Source organism: Arvicola amphibius, chromosome 4, assembly GCF_903992535.2.
Source record: "Arvicola amphibius chromosome 4, mArvAmp1.2, whole genome shotgun sequence".
Taxonomy (NCBI): Eukaryota; Metazoa; Chordata; class Mammalia; order Rodentia; family Cricetidae; genus Arvicola; species Arvicola amphibius.
In genome coordinates, this window is record NC_052050.1 from 5,281,938 (window position 1) to 5,297,739 (window position 15,802).

Here is a 15,802-nt window from a genome sequence, read left to right on the forward strand (position 1 = left end):
GCCAGGTGGTGGTTGCGCACGCCTTTAATCCCAGCACTCGGAAGGCAGAGGCAGGCAGATCTCTGAGTTCGAGGCCAGCCAGGTCTACAAGAGCTAGTTCCAGGACAGGCTCTAGAAACTACAGGGAAACCCCGTCTCGAAAAACAAAACAAAAAAAAAAAAAAAAAAAAAAAAAAAAGAAAGAAAATCACTAGGGAGCCAAGTGGCACACCCCTTTAATCCCAGCACTCGGGAGTCAGAGGTAGGCGGATCTCTGAGTTCGAGGCCAGCCTGGTCTACAGAGTGAGTTGTTACAACCAAGATTGTTACATAGAGAAGCCCTGTCTTGAAAAAACAAAATAAAATCGCTAGGATGCTAGACCATGGCTCTGTCTGTAGATGACTCCCTGGCCCTATGATGAAGCGCTTCCAGCCCCAAGTGTACCCTGGAAAAGAGGTTGCCAGGTTCCGAAGACAGCCTCTCACCTCCTGTCTGAGGACTTGGATCTGAGCTGCACCCTTTCCCTGCTGTGTGAGCTTGAGTAAGTTAACCCCTCGGAGCCTCCGTTGCCCACCTACAAGTCAGAAGGCGTCTGAGAGACAGTGTACGCGGAGGGCCGGGCCAGACCTGGTGCCTGTGGTGCTAACCTTGCCCAGACACTCACATTTCCCAGTAGCTCCTGGGACTTACTCCAGGGAGGCCTTCTGTGCTCCTCTGCCCTGTTTATGATACATGCCTGAACAGGGCTTCCCGAAACACAGATGCCACGGCTCCCTCTTTCAAATATTTCATGTTACGTTGCGTGGATTTTACGTCAGTCAATGAGTTAAAAAAACAAACACGGCAGGACAGGTCCCCGTCGCCTGAGCACTGACCTAGTATCAGGCTAACTGATGGAAAATAAATCTGTTTTTATTTGCAGTGCTGGAGGGGACCAAGACCTCCTGCCTATGTGGCAGGCACCAGCCTAAGCTCCAGCCTCGGTCCCTTTCCTTTCTTTCCCTGTGTGTGTGACTGTTGGTGGTGGTGGTGGGTATGGTTATGAGGGTGTGTCCACTTTGGCACATGTGTGGAGGTCAGGAAACAGCCTGGGATGTCAGTCAGTCCTCACCATCTGCCTTGTTTGACACAGGGTCTCTTTGTTGTCTGCTGTGTGTCCACCAGGCTAGCTGGCCCTCTGGCTTCTGAGGGTCCTCTGCCTCTACCTCCTGTCTCGCTGGAGGCATGCTGAGATTACAGGCGCTGCTGTTGTTGGCTCTTCCTGGGTTCTTCACACCTGCGCGCCAAGCACTGTATCTATTAAGTGATCCCTAGCCGCGGACCTAGCCTAGTGTTGTGTGTGTGTGTGTGTGTGTGTGTGTGTGTGTGATGAGCGTGTATGTGATGAGCCTGTGCCTTCCATGTACACCAACCTTGGGCATCATTCCTCAGGGACCATATACCTTTTTTTGTTTTTAGATAAGGTCTCTCACTTCCTTGGAGCATGGCCAAGTAGGCGAGGCTAGCTGGCCAGCAAGCCCCACGCATCTCTTCCTGCTTCCATTGACCCAGGGCTGGGAGGACACATCCATGCTCCCATGCCCAGCTCAAGTCTCCACGCTCATATGGAAAGCACTTTAGGACTGAACCCATCTCCCCACCCCAGAGAGTCAGTCTTAGTCAGAAGACAGGGTTAGGTAGATTCCACTGGGGCTGGAGACATGGCTCAGGGGTTCCATTCCCAGCACCCACATGGCGATTCACAGCCATCTGTAACTCCAGTTCCCGGGGATCCAGAGTCCTCTTTTGGCCTGTGCAGTCACCAGGTGTGCATGTGGTGCACAGGCATACATGCAGGCAAAACACCCACACACGTTTTTCAACAGTGCTTGCTATACAAGCCCGATGTCCTAAGTTTGATCCCTGACCAACAATGGAAAAAGAGATTAAATTAATTTTTTTTTTAAAGACAACAATTCCTGGACTTATGAATTGAATATTTCTATTAAAGTCCTAGTGAGCTGGGAGTAGTGGCACACATCTATGATCCCAGCACCCTGGAGGCAGAGAACAGAAAGATCAGGAGTTCAAGGTCATCCTCAGCCACACAGCAAGTTCAAGGCTAACCTAGACTGCCTGAGACCTGTCTAAAGGATAAAAGTAATATTAAAACAGAATGGGGCAGACCTTCATGCCTGGCTCCAGTGAAGCCCTGGACCAGACCTTGTGTGTGAGTGGTGGTAGATTAATACCCCAAATTCGATGGCCACATGGAACTGGGCTGGACCAGCACTGTGCAGGGTCCTCACTCTGTCTCTCCTGCCCCTCCTGTGGGAGATGGGTGAGGTCAGGGAAATAGGGTGATTTGGAGGTTGGCCTCCCTTCTCTAACCAGCCCCTCTGTTCTCACAGGTTGACTGCTAAGGCGTACGGCTGTCTGTCATTCCATCTGTCCACCGTGACCCAGGAGCATCCGTAGAGCGAGGGAAGGAGGGGAACATGGTGTAAGACACCCTCCAACCACATAGGAAGCACAGCTCGCAGGTGTCTGCAGGTAGGAAGCTGGTGGCTGGGTCATGGCCTCAGAGGTGTGGCTGGGGGCTGCTCAGCAGGCAGGGAGAGCCCCTCTAAGGAAGTGGCATCCAGGCTAAACCAGGAGGTCCTCTCTGCCGTGACCCTCTAATGGCATAGACCAGAGTGACCTATGCAGGCAGAGGCCCAGCATCCGCGAAACCCAGGACCTCGCAGGTGCCAGTCTGGTATACTTGACTGTATCTCTAGCTCTGCTTGGTTTTCTTTTCCTGTTGTCTATTTTGAAACAGGCCTTTGCTATGTAGCCCTGGCTAGTTTTGATCTCAAAGCAGTCCTCCTGTCTCAGTCTCCCAAATGTTGGAATTACAGACACTTACCACCATGCCCGACTTTTTTTTTTTTTATTTTTATTGGTGTGTGTGTGTGTGTGTGTGTGTGTGTGTGTGTATTCTGTGTGTGTATTCCGTGTGTGCAGGTGCCTGTGGAAGTCAGAAGGCATCCGGCTGCCTGGAACTGGAGACGCAGGCTATTGTGAGCCACCTGATGTGGTGCTGGGAACTGAGCTCAGATCTTCTGGAAGAGCAGCCTGTGTTCTTAACCACTGAGCTATCTGTCTGGTCTCTCTCTTTCTCCTTCTTCTCTTTTTCTTCCAATGCAATCTCATGTATCAAATCCCTTGAATCCTTTGTGTGGCCCAGACTGTGCCTCCAACTCTCAAATTTTCCACAATGATTTGTTTATTTTGTGCATATTTAGATTTATGTGGTACAGATACCACAGTGTACTGTGGAGGTCAAAGGGCAACTTATACAAGAGACGATTCTCTCCTTCCACAGTGTTGGGTTCTAGAGGTCAGACTCACGTTGTCAGGTTTGATGGCAAGCGTGTTTACCTCTGAGCCTTCTCAGCAGCCTTGGTGCTAACTCAGAATCCTCCTGCCTCTGCCTCCTGAGTGCTGGGATGGCAGACATGAGCCTTTTGTGAGTGACGTCTTAGATTATGCTCTCAAGGTCACAGCCCAGCTTAGCGCCTAGGTCCTACTTGTGTTGAGCCGGTGTTAGGATGAGGATGTTGTCCTGGATCTGCACCATTCTGTCTGCCCAGCCCTCCATTGATGGGCATTTAGTGGTTGTCACCTTTTAGCTCTGGTGAATTCACTACTGTGGGCGTTCATGCATGGTATCTGGGGATAGCGCTTGAGGGATGTTTTGGGGGTTGAAATAGGGAGAATGTGTTGTTCTTTTTCTTACACAAGTGTAAGCCTGGGTGCCAGTGGTTCGGTGCTCTCATTGGGGCAAGCCAAGACCACTTGTGGGTCAAGCTGGGTCACCCACCTCCAGCTGAGGGGCCAGAGTGGCACAGTCAGAACAAAGCTGGTGGGGAGGGGGAAACAATTTGGGCCTGGAGGCCGCATGGAGGAGCTTGGTCTTGAAGAATGGGATCTTGGAACCAAACAGACAGGCATGAGTTTGTCATTGAGATAGGTCCATTGGAAGGGTGCGGAGACTGGTGGGCTCTTTCAGGAGAGCAGGCTGTGAAAGGGTAAAGGGGTCCGGAGAGGTGGCTCAGCCGTTAAGAGCACTTGTTCTTGCAGAGGACCCAGTGTGATTCCCAGCACCCATGTTGTGACTTGTAACTGTCCGTGACTCTAGTTTCAGGGGATCCATTGCCTTCTTCTGGCCTCCGTAGGCACCAGGTGATATATAGTGGACACTAACGTACAAATCACTCATACACATAAGATAAATAAATTAAGAAATAAAAGTAGAAGTTAGTAAGAGCTGGACATGGGCCCATGTGATGGCTACCGAGCACTGTCATCTGCCCATTGCTGCCTCCTACTGAGCGTCCCAGAGCTGCAGGGGCAGAAGCAGACAGCAGGTGCCTCATCTGGGAGCCATCAAAGGGGAATGGGGTTCAGTAGCCCAGCCCAGGCAGTGAAAAGTTCCCTAACAGGGTGAACGAGCACCTCCTCTTTACGGGAGCACCTTCTCTTTACGGGACCACCTGTCCAGATCCACTGCAATCCTCAACACCCTTGTTCTTCCTGCTAGCCTCCTGCATGTAGCGCTTAGTCTTCAATACTCTTAACACACCCACATATGATCAACACTAAATGTCCTGTGTAACCATCTATCAGGAATTGAGTCTTGGTGTGTCATTTAGTGAGGGCTTTTCTGTCCTCAAAGAAGGCAAAGACGGCAACCTGTGTGTTCCCAAGGGAAAGGGATCCACACCAGACCTGAGAGCCTCGGCTGCTTTAAGAACCTGTGCTGTTTGCTGGAACAGCTTTGCCGTGCTCGGTCTTTTTGTTCAGCGAGCGTGAATCACCTTTATTGTTAAAATGTTTCTCCGCTATGAAAAAAGAACAGGGCTGGAATGCGGCTCTTTTGGGAGAGTGCTTGCCTAGCACGCAGGGAGCTTGTGCTTGATCCCTGGCACCATATACACCAGACACAGCGGCCCATGCCTGTAATCCCAGCACATGGGAGGGAGAGGCAGCAGATGTAGGAGTTCACATCACCCTTAGAAACATAGCAAGTTCAAAGCTAGCCTGCGATGAAAGGAAAGAAAAAAAAAATGAGAAATACCAGGGTAGTAGCAGGTTTAATTATCTTTCCTTCTCTTTTCTTCTCTTTTCTCTTCTCTTCTCTTCTCTTCTCTTCTCTTCTCTTCTCTTCTCTTCTCTTCTTTTTTTTCTAACAGGTATAGCCCAGGCTGACTTAGTCCAGGCTAGCCTCAGACTCACAATATTCTCTCCTCAGTCTTCCAAGCACCAGGATTACGGGCTTGTACTAACTACGCAGAGGCACGTTATGTTGCTGAGTCTGGCCTTTAACTCCTGGGCCCAAATGCTATTCCTCCCTCGGCCTCCCAAGCATCTGAGATTATGTGTGCCCACCACTATTTAAGTGGCTTTCACTTAACTCTGAGGAGAAACTAGGCAGCCTTGGGGGACAGGGACCTGAATGGTGGGTTTCTCTTCCCTCTGGGAATTAGGCAGAGCCACCGCTTCCTGTGTGTAACAAGGCCTGCTTTCCCAGGAGAAGCACCTGCCCTGCATAGTTGACCCCTGGTGGCAGCAGCTGGTGCCGGCCCAGCAGCGCTGAGGGCACCAGTTGGCAGTTTGGCATGCTTGGTTGTCTGGAGCGTTCCTGTCTGTAGAACGACCCCCTAGAGACCAAGGAAGGACCCTTTGTCCATGCCCACCCTAAGGCCTCTGACCTGCTCTGACCACACCCCCTCCTTATCTTTCTGCTCCTGAAGCAGAAAGGTCAGAAAGGGACTGAGGCTGGGCCAAGGTCCTCCCCACCCCTGCTGGTCAGAAATGCAAATGAAAGCCAGAAATAGACCCCAAGTTCCTCTACCAGGCCCAGGTGCGGCCTAGCCGCATCTCTTTGGTGCTTGGTCTGAGGCCATGTGGGACCGGTTGGTCTGGTCCTGCCTGAGCTGCCTTCCCTGGTTCTAAGATCCCCAAGTGTGGCGATATTTTGTTTGTGCTTTAACAAATAAAGCTTGCCTGAAGATCAGAGTGAGGAGCTAAGCCACACTAGTTAGCATAGAGGCCAGGCAGTAGTGGCGCACACCTTTAATCCCAGCTCTTGGGAAAAAGAGGCAGATGGATCTCTGTGAGTTCAAGACCACCCTGGGATACATGAGTTTGAATCAGTCTAAAAGAGAAACAGAACCAAGTGGTGGTGGCTCACAGCATCAATCCCAGCACTAGGGTGGAGGAGATGGGAAGTGATATGGTTGGGCAGAGAGAGGAATATAAGGCGGAGGAGACAGGAGCTCAGGATTCAGGCTGAGGTTTCATAGAGATGGCATTCAGTCTGAGGACCTGTAGAGACAGGACACACCATTTGATCTGAGGATTCGGCAGCGGTAAGAACTAGTAGCTGGCTTCTCTGCTTCTCTGATCTTTCAGCTTTCACCCCTATATCTGACTCCGGGTTTTTATTCTTAAGACCAATTAGAATTCACGCTGCACCCACACCCCACCCAAGTCCTGCCAGCACTGTACGCCTGTGCTGATCTCTTTGTTTCCTTCTAGTATCGGGTCCACCATGGCCTCTGCTGACAAGGATGGCAGCAACCTCTCTTCTGTGTCTGGTAGCCGCCTGCAGAGCCGGAAGCCACCCAACCTCTCCATCACTATCCCTCCGCCTGAGGCCCAAGCCCCCAGCGAGCGGGATAGCATGCTTCCTGAGGTGAGAGGCTGGAGGCACAGCTGCAGGCAACAGATGTGCCCACCCACACAGCACCCGTCCATCACAGTCCACTTGCTGCCCTGCAGCCTCGACGCGGAGCTGAAATACTGTAGGGAGTGAGGCTTTGAACTCTGAAATGTTGAGAGCTTTATCGCCTGGTGGCCAAGGGACAGGGAGCACTGTCCGAAGACTTGCCTAGGCTCTGGCTGTTTATATTTCCCCTCTCTGGCCCTGACTGGCCTCTTTTGAGGGGGTGTGGGCTGTCCAGTGACCTGAGTGGGCGCGGGGTCCCACAGTGCCAGCACTCCACCCCTGTAGCGCCTGACTCCTGGGGGGATGGGTCAGTGTTTCTATCCATCTGGACGCCCGTCCTATAAAGAGCTCATTGAGAACAGGCCCCAGATAGCGTGGGCTTTGCACACAGCCTGAGACATAAAGAAGAGCTATGTTGGGGCTGCCTGCTCACCACGTGAAAAGAGGCGAGCCCGTCCCACATCATGGGCAGATCATGTATAGGGAGCATTTGCTGGGGTTCACTGGAAAACATTGTGTCTTTACTTTTTTTGAGACAGGGTCTCATGTAGCCCAGGTTAGCCTGGAGCTTGCTATGTAGTCAGCAGTGACCTTGAACTTCTGATCTTTCTGCCCCTACTTCCTGAGTGCCAGGGTTGCATGTGTTCACCGCTATACTGGGTATATGCAGTGCTAGGACTCGAACCCAGGACTTTATGTGTGCTGGGCAAGCATTCTACCAACTGGAACTAGATCCCCAGACCTCGCTAGAAAACACTAGAAAATGTTGATCTTAAGTTCAGAATGAAGCCCTTGCAGAGGGAGGGGGTGCAGGTCAGTGGTCTAGTGTTAAAGTGGCCTAGCATGTTAAAGGGTCTGGGTTCTGCCCCCAGCACTGCAATTAAAGAAAGGGAATGGGGGCACAAACAATGGTGGGCGAAAGGGCTGTGCACTCAGCGCGTGCCCTCCTCGTTGCCCCACAGAGACCTAAGAACCCAGCCTACCTGAAGAGTGTCAGCCTCCAGGAACCCCGACATGGCACCGAGAAACGCCCCGGCTTCCGCCGTCAGGCTTCCCTGTCCCAGAGCATCCGCAAGTAGGCACCTGGGCCCCACCTGGACATCCCAGCAGCTGCACATTCTGGGCACCTGATCTTGCCCAGGGCCCTTTCCAGAAGGCGTAGACAGAGTCAGTAAGAGGCAGCTCCCCGCGGAGGATATGATGCAGGGTGGTGGCGTGGATGGGGAGCCTGGGCTCCACGTGGGCTCCTGACAGGAAGTTTCATGGCATGTGGCAGAGGGGCTCTTGGGGCCTTCCCAGGTCCACCCCTCATGATGTGGCCTTCACTCTAAGCCTGAGCACTGGGCTGTGGCTGAGGACTCAGTGGGCTCAGGGAAGCTGATTCCCCAGGACCCTGAAGGTATATGATACAGCAGGTGATTTACCTTATACACGCACAGGAGCACACATGACATCACCCCCACACACGTACCCCTATACAACTTTCCCTACATACATGTATCATTGCCTCCAATACCCTCATCCTACACATCACCTTCCCTGTGTATGCACACACACACCACACTGTCACCTTCCCAGCACACACATGCTGTCATCCCCCATGCTACCGTGCACTCTCATCCCTCACCTTCCCTGTGCACACGTGTACAGTCATCACCTCCCCTGTGCACACGTGTACAGTCATCACCTCCCCTGTGCACACGTGTATAATCATCACCTCTTCTGTGCACACACGTACCATCACCCCCCCACATCCCCTGCACATACATGTATACCAGGACCCCTCACACGTACTCCCCTCCCTGGAAGTGCGTGCGTGGCTTTCCACCCATACTGTGTCTCTTTCACAGGGGCACGGCCCAGTGGTTTGGGGTCAGTGGCGACTGGGAAGGCAAGCGACAGAACTGGCAGCGTCGCAGTCTGCACCACTGCAGCGTGCACTACGGCCGGCTCAAGGCCTCGTGCCAGAGAGAACTGGAGCTGCCCAGCCAGGAGGTGCCCTCCTTCCAGGGCACTGAGTCTCCAAAACCCTGCAAGATGCCCAAGGTGGACTTCCTGGACATGAGGGGCAATGAGCAGCTCTCCCAGGGCCTGGACAGCTTCGCTCACCCAGTGTCTCTTGCAGATTGTGGATCCCCTGGCCCGGGGTCGGGCCTTCCGCCACCCAGATGAGGTGGACCGGCCTCACGCTCCCCATCCACCTCTGACTCCAGGGGTCTTGTCCCTCACGTCCTTCACCAGCGTCCGCTCCGGCTACTCCCACCTGCCCCGCCGCAAAAGGATATCCGTTGCCCACATGAGCTTTCAGGCAGCTGCCGCCCTCCTCAAGGTGAGGCCCGTGCTGAAGGATGTAAGTCCTCATCCATGACAGCCACTAAGTTCACACACAGAGATACCTGTGTCCTTTAGGCCCCAGCTCCCTGCGAGACCCTCACCGCCCCTCTGTCTTAGGAAGAGTGACAGGAGATAAAGGATCAGACCAGTGGGCGAGGGCCTAGTGTGCTGGGCCCCAGACCAGAGCATGACGGTGTAGAATATGTATATGAAATAGAGTATAAATGTGAATATGAGCACCGTGAGTGTTGGAGCGCCAGCTGCTCATGTCAGCAGGCAGGAGGTCGCGAGGGAAAAGCTGGTCCTAAACCTTGGAAAGAGAGGCTGTGAGGGGCCAGCAGCAGCTGGAGCCCCATCCTGGCCATTGGCTCCGACCAGTTTCTTCAGCCCACCCCCTTAACATGCCTTTGTCAACCTGAACGCTGCCCCTTTGGCCCTGGGTTCTGGGTCTTGATACTGATGATATGCTTCTGTCCCGCACCCAGGGGCGCTCGGTGCTGGACGCCACAGGGCAGCGGTGCCGGAATGTCAAACGTAGCTTTGCCTACCCCAGCTTCCTGGAGGAGGATGCTGTCGATGGAGCGGACACCTTCGACTCCTCCTTTTTTAGTAAGGCAAGCATGGGGTGGGGACTCTGAGCAGGCAGGGGCTGGGGAGACCCCGGAGCTGGGAGAAATAACCTTGGCCTTGACTGTGTCCTGCCAGGAGCCCTAAAATGTCCAGAGGCAGGATGGGGTGTGCCCTTTGTGAGCCATTGGTCTGGGCTCCCGTAGAGGGGGCTGCAGAGTGGGAGATGAACCCACTGGGAAATTCAGTTCAGGGCTGACAAGCATGTGGCTTCCCCTTCCATCCTGAAGAGACTACATAGCGCTGTCTTGCCCTTGAATGGCGTGCTGGGGGATGGTACTTGGGACACTGGCTTCTTACTTACCCTGTCTTTGGTGCCCCCCCTACTCCAGGAAGAAATGAGTTCCATGCATGATGATGTATTTGAGTCTCCTCCACTCTCTGCTAGTAACTTCCGAGGGGTCCCACACTCCGCCTCCCCAGTCTCCCCTGATGGAGTGCAAATCCCTCTGTGAGTACAGGGTGGGGACTCTCCAATACCCCGCCCTGTCCTCTGCCGGGCTCTGACCCCTGTTAAGCCCAGGGAGGCTTCTTAGGCTGAAAGCCTTTGTTGCCACCAGGAAAGAGTACAGCAGTCGAACCCCCGTTCCTGGGACCCAGCGCGGCAAGCGCATTGCCTCCAAAGTAAAGCACTTTGCGTTTGACCGGAAGAAGCGGCACTACGGCCTGGGTGTCGTGGGAAACTGGCTGAACCGCAGCTACCGCCGCAGCATCAGCAGCACGGTGCAGAGGCAGCTGGAGAGCTTTGACAGCCACCGGTGAGTCCCGTCCGTCTCCCCTCACCCCAGGATCTAGCCTGAGTGGGGCTCTGTTTCCAGAGCTTCCAAACCTCTCAGGTATCTCACTCCTAACGCGGCCCCTTCCGGTTCAGTAAACGTTTCAAGAGCGCCTCCTGCAGGTTTACCGCGTAATGACAAGCTACCAGGCACATGCGCGGGCTCCCAAATTCAGGCTCCCACTGGCATGTGCTGCCTTATTTACAGAGTGGCTCTGAGACTGCATCCAGTCAACACATGTTGATCAAGGACAGCCATACACAGGCCCTAGAACACAGCCCTGAGAGAGGGATATTGTGGGTGACTGGGTCAGAAGAACAGGTCGAAGTTAGAGCCTGGGGCTGGCAAGATAGCTTAATAGTGACTGGTGACTTCAGTTTGACCCCTGGAATATAAAGGTGGAAAGGGAGAACCAGTTCCACAGAGTTGTCCTCTGACCTCCACATTCATGTTGTGTCGTCAGCACCCCCAACACACACACACACACACACACACACACACACCCCACTAATAACAAAGAAATAATTTCATGTTTGATGCCAGTATTCAGGAGGCAGTATTCAGACAGAGCTCTGTGAGTTCAAAGCCAGCCTGGTCTATATATTGAGTTCTACCTAATGCTCCATAGAGATACTTTGTCTCAAAACAAAAGAAGTTAAAACAGAACAAAAGAAGTTGGAGCCTGGAGCAAGGTATTCTGGGGGAAGTTGGGCACAGAAATGTTAAGGGAACCTGGAGGTTAAAGGATGAGATGGTCACAGTGTGATTGCCATGTGACCCAATAGACACTGGACTCCGAATTATACAAAAGTAAGAAATGACAGCTGCGACGGTGAGGGTAGGGGCTGGGGGGAGGGCTGGAGTCTCCAGGTGATGTAAAGTGTGCACCTGGGCCTTCAGTTTCTGTGGGGAAGGCTGAACTGGGGTGAACAAAAGAGCCCAGGGACATCCGCCGAGTCCGCGTCCAGGGGGAGGGCGGGGCGTGAGCTTGCCAGACTGATGGAGGCCCCGCCCACAGGCCTTACTTCACCTACTGGCTGACGTTTGTCCACATCATCATCACCCTGCTGGTGATCTGCACCTACGGCATTGCGCCTGTGGGCTTTGCCCAGCATGTCACCACACAGCTGGTGAGTAGAGCTCTGCCGAGGGGCTTCAACACAGTGGGCACCAGTATCTGCCACCAAGGCAACTTGGTCCAAGCCATTCTGGGGGTGCCACCCCTCCCCCTCCTCTCACACTCAGGGCTCTGGCTCCTCTTGTCCTCCCCGATAGGTGCTGAAGAACAGAGGTGTGTACGAGAGTGTGAAATACATCCAGCAAGAGAACTTCTGGATTGGCCCCAGCTCGGTGAGGCCCAGGCTCAGGATGCCCAGGAGCCCGTACCCTGTCTACTCCATACCAGTTGGGGAAGGTTCCAAAGTGGATACAGGGTGCCCTGCCCCTTCTGGAGTGCTGGCTCACCAACCCCTCTCCCGATTCCAGATTGACCTGATCCACCTAGGAGCAAAGTTCTCACCCTGTATCCGCAAAGACCAGCAAATTGAGCAGCTGGTGCAGAGGGAGCGTGACGTTGAGCGAGCCTCAGGCTGCTGTGTCCAGAATGACCGCTCGGGTTGTATCCAGACCCAGAAAAAAGACTGCTCGGTGGGTCCATCCCCCTGACCCTGCCAGCCCCACCACTGCCCTACCAGATCGCCAGCCTGGCTGGCAAGCCCACAGTCAGGCTGGAAAAGTTGGACCACTACTGGGAAGTACCTGAGCCCTGGGAAAATGGGAATAGCCCTGGTCCTGGAGGGTTCCCTGCCCGTGCCATTCAAGTGACATTGCCCTGGCATGACCTGACCTCCTCTCCACTGTCTAGGAGACTTTGGCCACTTTTGTGAAGTGGCAGAATGATACTGGGCCCCCAGATATCTCTGATCAGGGCCAGAAGCAGCCATCAGCGGTTGTGTGCCACCAAGACCCCAGGTACATCCTAGAGCCACCCAGCTATCTGAGCTGCCTTCTAGGATGCTGGCAGGTGGGTGTGGAGGGCTAGGGTGTCCCAGTTCTTTATTTTGCCCAGTCTGACCACTGCTTTCAGGACCTGTGAGGAGCCAGCTTCCAGTGGGGCCCACATCTGGCCTGATGATATTACCAAGTGGCCAGTGAGTGACTCATCCGGAAGGCTGTCGGATGAGGGTGGGGACATTTGGCTTCCCGGCACTGAAGCCCACCATCATTGGTGCCCTCTCTCTTAGATCTGCACAGAGCAGGCCCAGAGCAACCACACGGGGTTATTGCACATAGACTGTAAGATCAAAGGCCGCCCCTGCTGCATCGGCACCAAGGGCAGGTGAGCTAGACACCAGCCCTGCAGGCTGATGAACCTCTGTAACTGTCTTCCAGTCTCTGCTTGTGGCGATGGGGAGGCAGGGGTGGAGGAGGCCATGAGATAGATAGAAAGAGAGCTTGTTCCATCCTGCCTGCCACGGCCAGGTGCTTGGCTCTAGCCTAAGTGGGCAGGGGCCCTTTAGAACGCCGATGCCCTGTCTGCTTCCTGTCCACAGCTGTGAGATCACCACTCGGGAGTACTGTGAATTCATGCATGGCTATTTCCACGAGGAGGCAACACTCTGTTCCCAGGTGGGCAGGGCTGGGCAATAGAAGCTGTAGGGGTCCTAAGACTCATTGGATCCTTCCCATTTGGAAGCCTCATGCCTGGTCTGCTTCCTGGGGCAACGTTAACCCTGTGTCCCCCACACAGGTGCACTGCTTGGACAAGGTGTGCGGGCTACTGCCTTTCCTCAACCCTGAGGTCCCTGACCAGTTCTACCGGATCTGGCTGTCTCTATTCCTGCACGCGGGGTAAGAGGTGCCTCGCTGCCCCTTGTCCTGTGCCTTCCCAACCACATGCTGGAGAAAGAGCTTCTGGACCCTGGCTCACCCTGCCAGTGCCGACTGCCCCTGTGGTGTGCCCAGCTGCTGGCCGTGAGCACAGAAGGAAGGCTGATGATGCTCATGTCTCTACCCCCAGCATAGTGCACTGCCTTGTGTCTGTGGTCTTCCAAATGACCATCCTGAGGGACCTAGAGAAGCTGGCCGGTTGGCACCGTATCTCCATCATCTTCATTCTCAGTGGCATCACCGGCAACCTGGCCAGCGCCATCTTCCTCCCCTATCGGGCAGAGGTACTAACTTGGGAGACAAGGGCAAAGAGGGTGGAATGCACCCTTCCTTTTGGGCCTCAAGTGTGGCATATAGGGAGGACCAGCCCTGCTGCTTCTTGCTCTAGCCCCACCCCAGGATCTGCAGCAAGGGCACAGAGCCCCACTGTGTCCGCCTTAACTACAGGTGGACAGCTAAGCTGGGACTTGCTGATTGGTCTCTTAATTCTTGGCGGGAGGAAACAGGGGTGGTCTTGAGTCACCAGGGATCCCCACTCCTTGCTCAGGGAATCCCTACATGTGGCTGCTCTCCACCCTTAGGAGGAGAGGTCTGTTGCTCCCTCTGGCCTGTGCTCTGTCCACTGCCTGTGGTCTCCGGAGCAGGCTGGCTTAGCTAAGCAAATGGGTCCCACACCCAGGTTTTCCACAAGTATGGGCAGAGCAAGTGCAGCAACCCCTGCCTCATCCTCTGAGTGCGAGATGCGTCTTGCGGACCCAGAGTCAGTGTGCCGCCTCTCTCCTCCTCAGGTGGGCCCAGCTGGGTCACAGTTTGGCCTCCTTGCCTGCCTCTTTGTGGAGCTCTTCCAGAGCTGGCAGCTGCTGGAGCGACCGTGGAAGGCCTTCTTCAACCTGTCGGCCATTGTGCTTTTCCTCTTCATCTGTGGCCTCCTGCCCTGGATAGACAACATCGCGCACATCTTCGGCTTCCTCAGCGGTATGCTGCTGGCCTTTGCCTTCCTGCCATACATCACCTTCGGCACCAGCGACAAGTACCGCAAGCGGGCACTCATCCTAGTGTCGCTGGTCGCCTTCGCCGGGCTCTTTGCCTCCCTGGTGCTGTGGCTGTACATCTACCCCATCAACTGGCCCTGGATCGAGTACCTCACGTGCTTCCCCTTCACCAGCCGCTTCTGCGAGAAGTATGAGCTGGACCAGGTGCTACACTAACTCGGCAGAAACGGTGTCTGCCCCGGGCCATGTGCCTGCAGAGACTTGCTGACCGCAGGGCCCCGAGCCCAGGGGCTCGCTCTGTAGGCAAGGCTGACTCCATATGAAACAGGTAGTAAAGACGGGGTTCCCTAGGGAGATGAGACCTCCCTTTCTCAGGCCTGAATGTACCTGACTCGAGTTTGGAGGACATCCAGGATACCTGTTTCTTCACGGCTCAGGTCCTAGGCCCTGCCTGCCTCTCTTTCCTTCCCAGGGCTCAGGGCTCTGGCCTGTGCAGGTACCGTCTTCCCGTTGTCACTGTGACTATGACCTCCCCAGACACACAGCTGCTCCCTCAGTTGTCCCCAGGGTTGAGGTCCCCACCATGCTGCTACGACCCTTTTCCTGTTTCTCCTCTCCTCCCCGTTCTATAAGCCCTTCCCTCATTTGTCCATGGAGTCACGAGCCTGCTCCTAAGGCTCCCGGACACAGCGTTGTAGGATAGACTTTGGCCGTTGTCTAGGGGCAATGACAAGCTAGGAGAGAAGGCTGTACGGGGATGCTAAGGGCTATTGTTAAGCAAAGAAGCCAGATCCCTACGTCACCAGCTCAGCCCCAGCTCCAGCATCTGTATCTGGCCTCACAGGTGGGCTCTGATGCCCGGATTGTCCCCACCACCTCTGCCTCACTCCTCCCTGTGTGGCCAGGGGCTGAGCCACCTTGAGGACTGACTCCAAGGGATGCTTGCGGCTGTCGGGCCTGGCGTTTTGTTTGTTTTTCCAATTTATATTATGGTCCTAATTTTTTAAAGTAACGCTAACTTTGTATGGACGATGTCTCGAGTTTATTAAATGGCATTCTCTATGAAAATACTGCTTTTAGTCTCAGGCCTCTGAGGAAAAACAAGAGCTTGTTAGAGAGATGGCGGGCTCACTTTCTGTCCTTGAAGGACGACCTAGGTTCGGGTCACAGCTACTGTAACTTCAGCTCCAGGGGACCCAGTCCTCTCTTCCGGCCTCCATGAGCTCCCTCTCACACAGACAGACACATTTAAAATGAACACTTAACCCGGGCGGTGGTGGTACACACATTTAATCCCAGCACTCAGGAGGCGGGCGGATCTCTGAGTTTGAGGCCAGCCTGGTTTACAAAATGAGTTCTAGGCCAACCTGAGCTACATAGTAAGACCCTTTCCAAAAAAATATTTTTTTTATTTAAAAAATAAAAACTGGTGAATGAAGGCAGCAGTCAT

General features: G+C 54.1%; 1 protein-coding gene across 3 annotated transcripts in view; it reads left to right on the forward strand.

The window, feature by feature from the left end:
• Window positions 1-15,455, forward strand: part of Rhbdf2 (rhomboid 5 homolog 2) — a 28,037-nt gene extending 12,582 nt beyond the window's left edge. For all 3 annotated transcript variants that reach the window (XM_038326188.1, XM_038326186.2, XM_038326187.2), the window contains 18 exons: window positions 2,371-2,512; window positions 6,545-6,701; window positions 7,697-7,809; window positions 8,585-8,780; window positions 8,860-9,063; window positions 9,554-9,682; window positions 10,028-10,146; window positions 10,256-10,453; window positions 11,490-11,601; window positions 11,747-11,821; window positions 11,957-12,118; window positions 12,336-12,442; window positions 12,558-12,621; window positions 12,715-12,809; window positions 13,024-13,099; window positions 13,221-13,321; window positions 13,491-13,644; window positions 14,149-15,455. In XM_038326188.1, the coding sequence (XP_038182116.1) occupies window positions 6,558-6,701; window positions 7,697-7,809; window positions 8,585-8,780; window positions 8,860-9,063; window positions 9,554-9,682; window positions 10,028-10,146; window positions 10,256-10,453; window positions 11,490-11,601; window positions 11,747-11,821; window positions 11,957-12,118; window positions 12,336-12,442; window positions 12,558-12,621; window positions 12,715-12,809; window positions 13,024-13,099; window positions 13,221-13,321; window positions 13,491-13,644; window positions 14,149-14,568 (2,469 nt within the window). In that variant the 5' untranslated portion in view covers window positions 2,371-2,512; window positions 6,545-6,557 and the 3' untranslated portion in view covers window positions 14,569-15,455. The remainder of the gene's footprint in view (window positions 1-2,370; window positions 2,513-6,544; window positions 6,702-7,696; window positions 7,810-8,584; window positions 8,781-8,859; window positions 9,064-9,553; window positions 9,683-10,027; window positions 10,147-10,255; window positions 10,454-11,489; window positions 11,602-11,746; window positions 11,822-11,956; window positions 12,119-12,335; window positions 12,443-12,557; window positions 12,622-12,714; window positions 12,810-13,023; window positions 13,100-13,220; window positions 13,322-13,490; window positions 13,645-14,148) is intronic.
• Window positions 15,456-15,802: the final 347 nt, after the last annotated feature.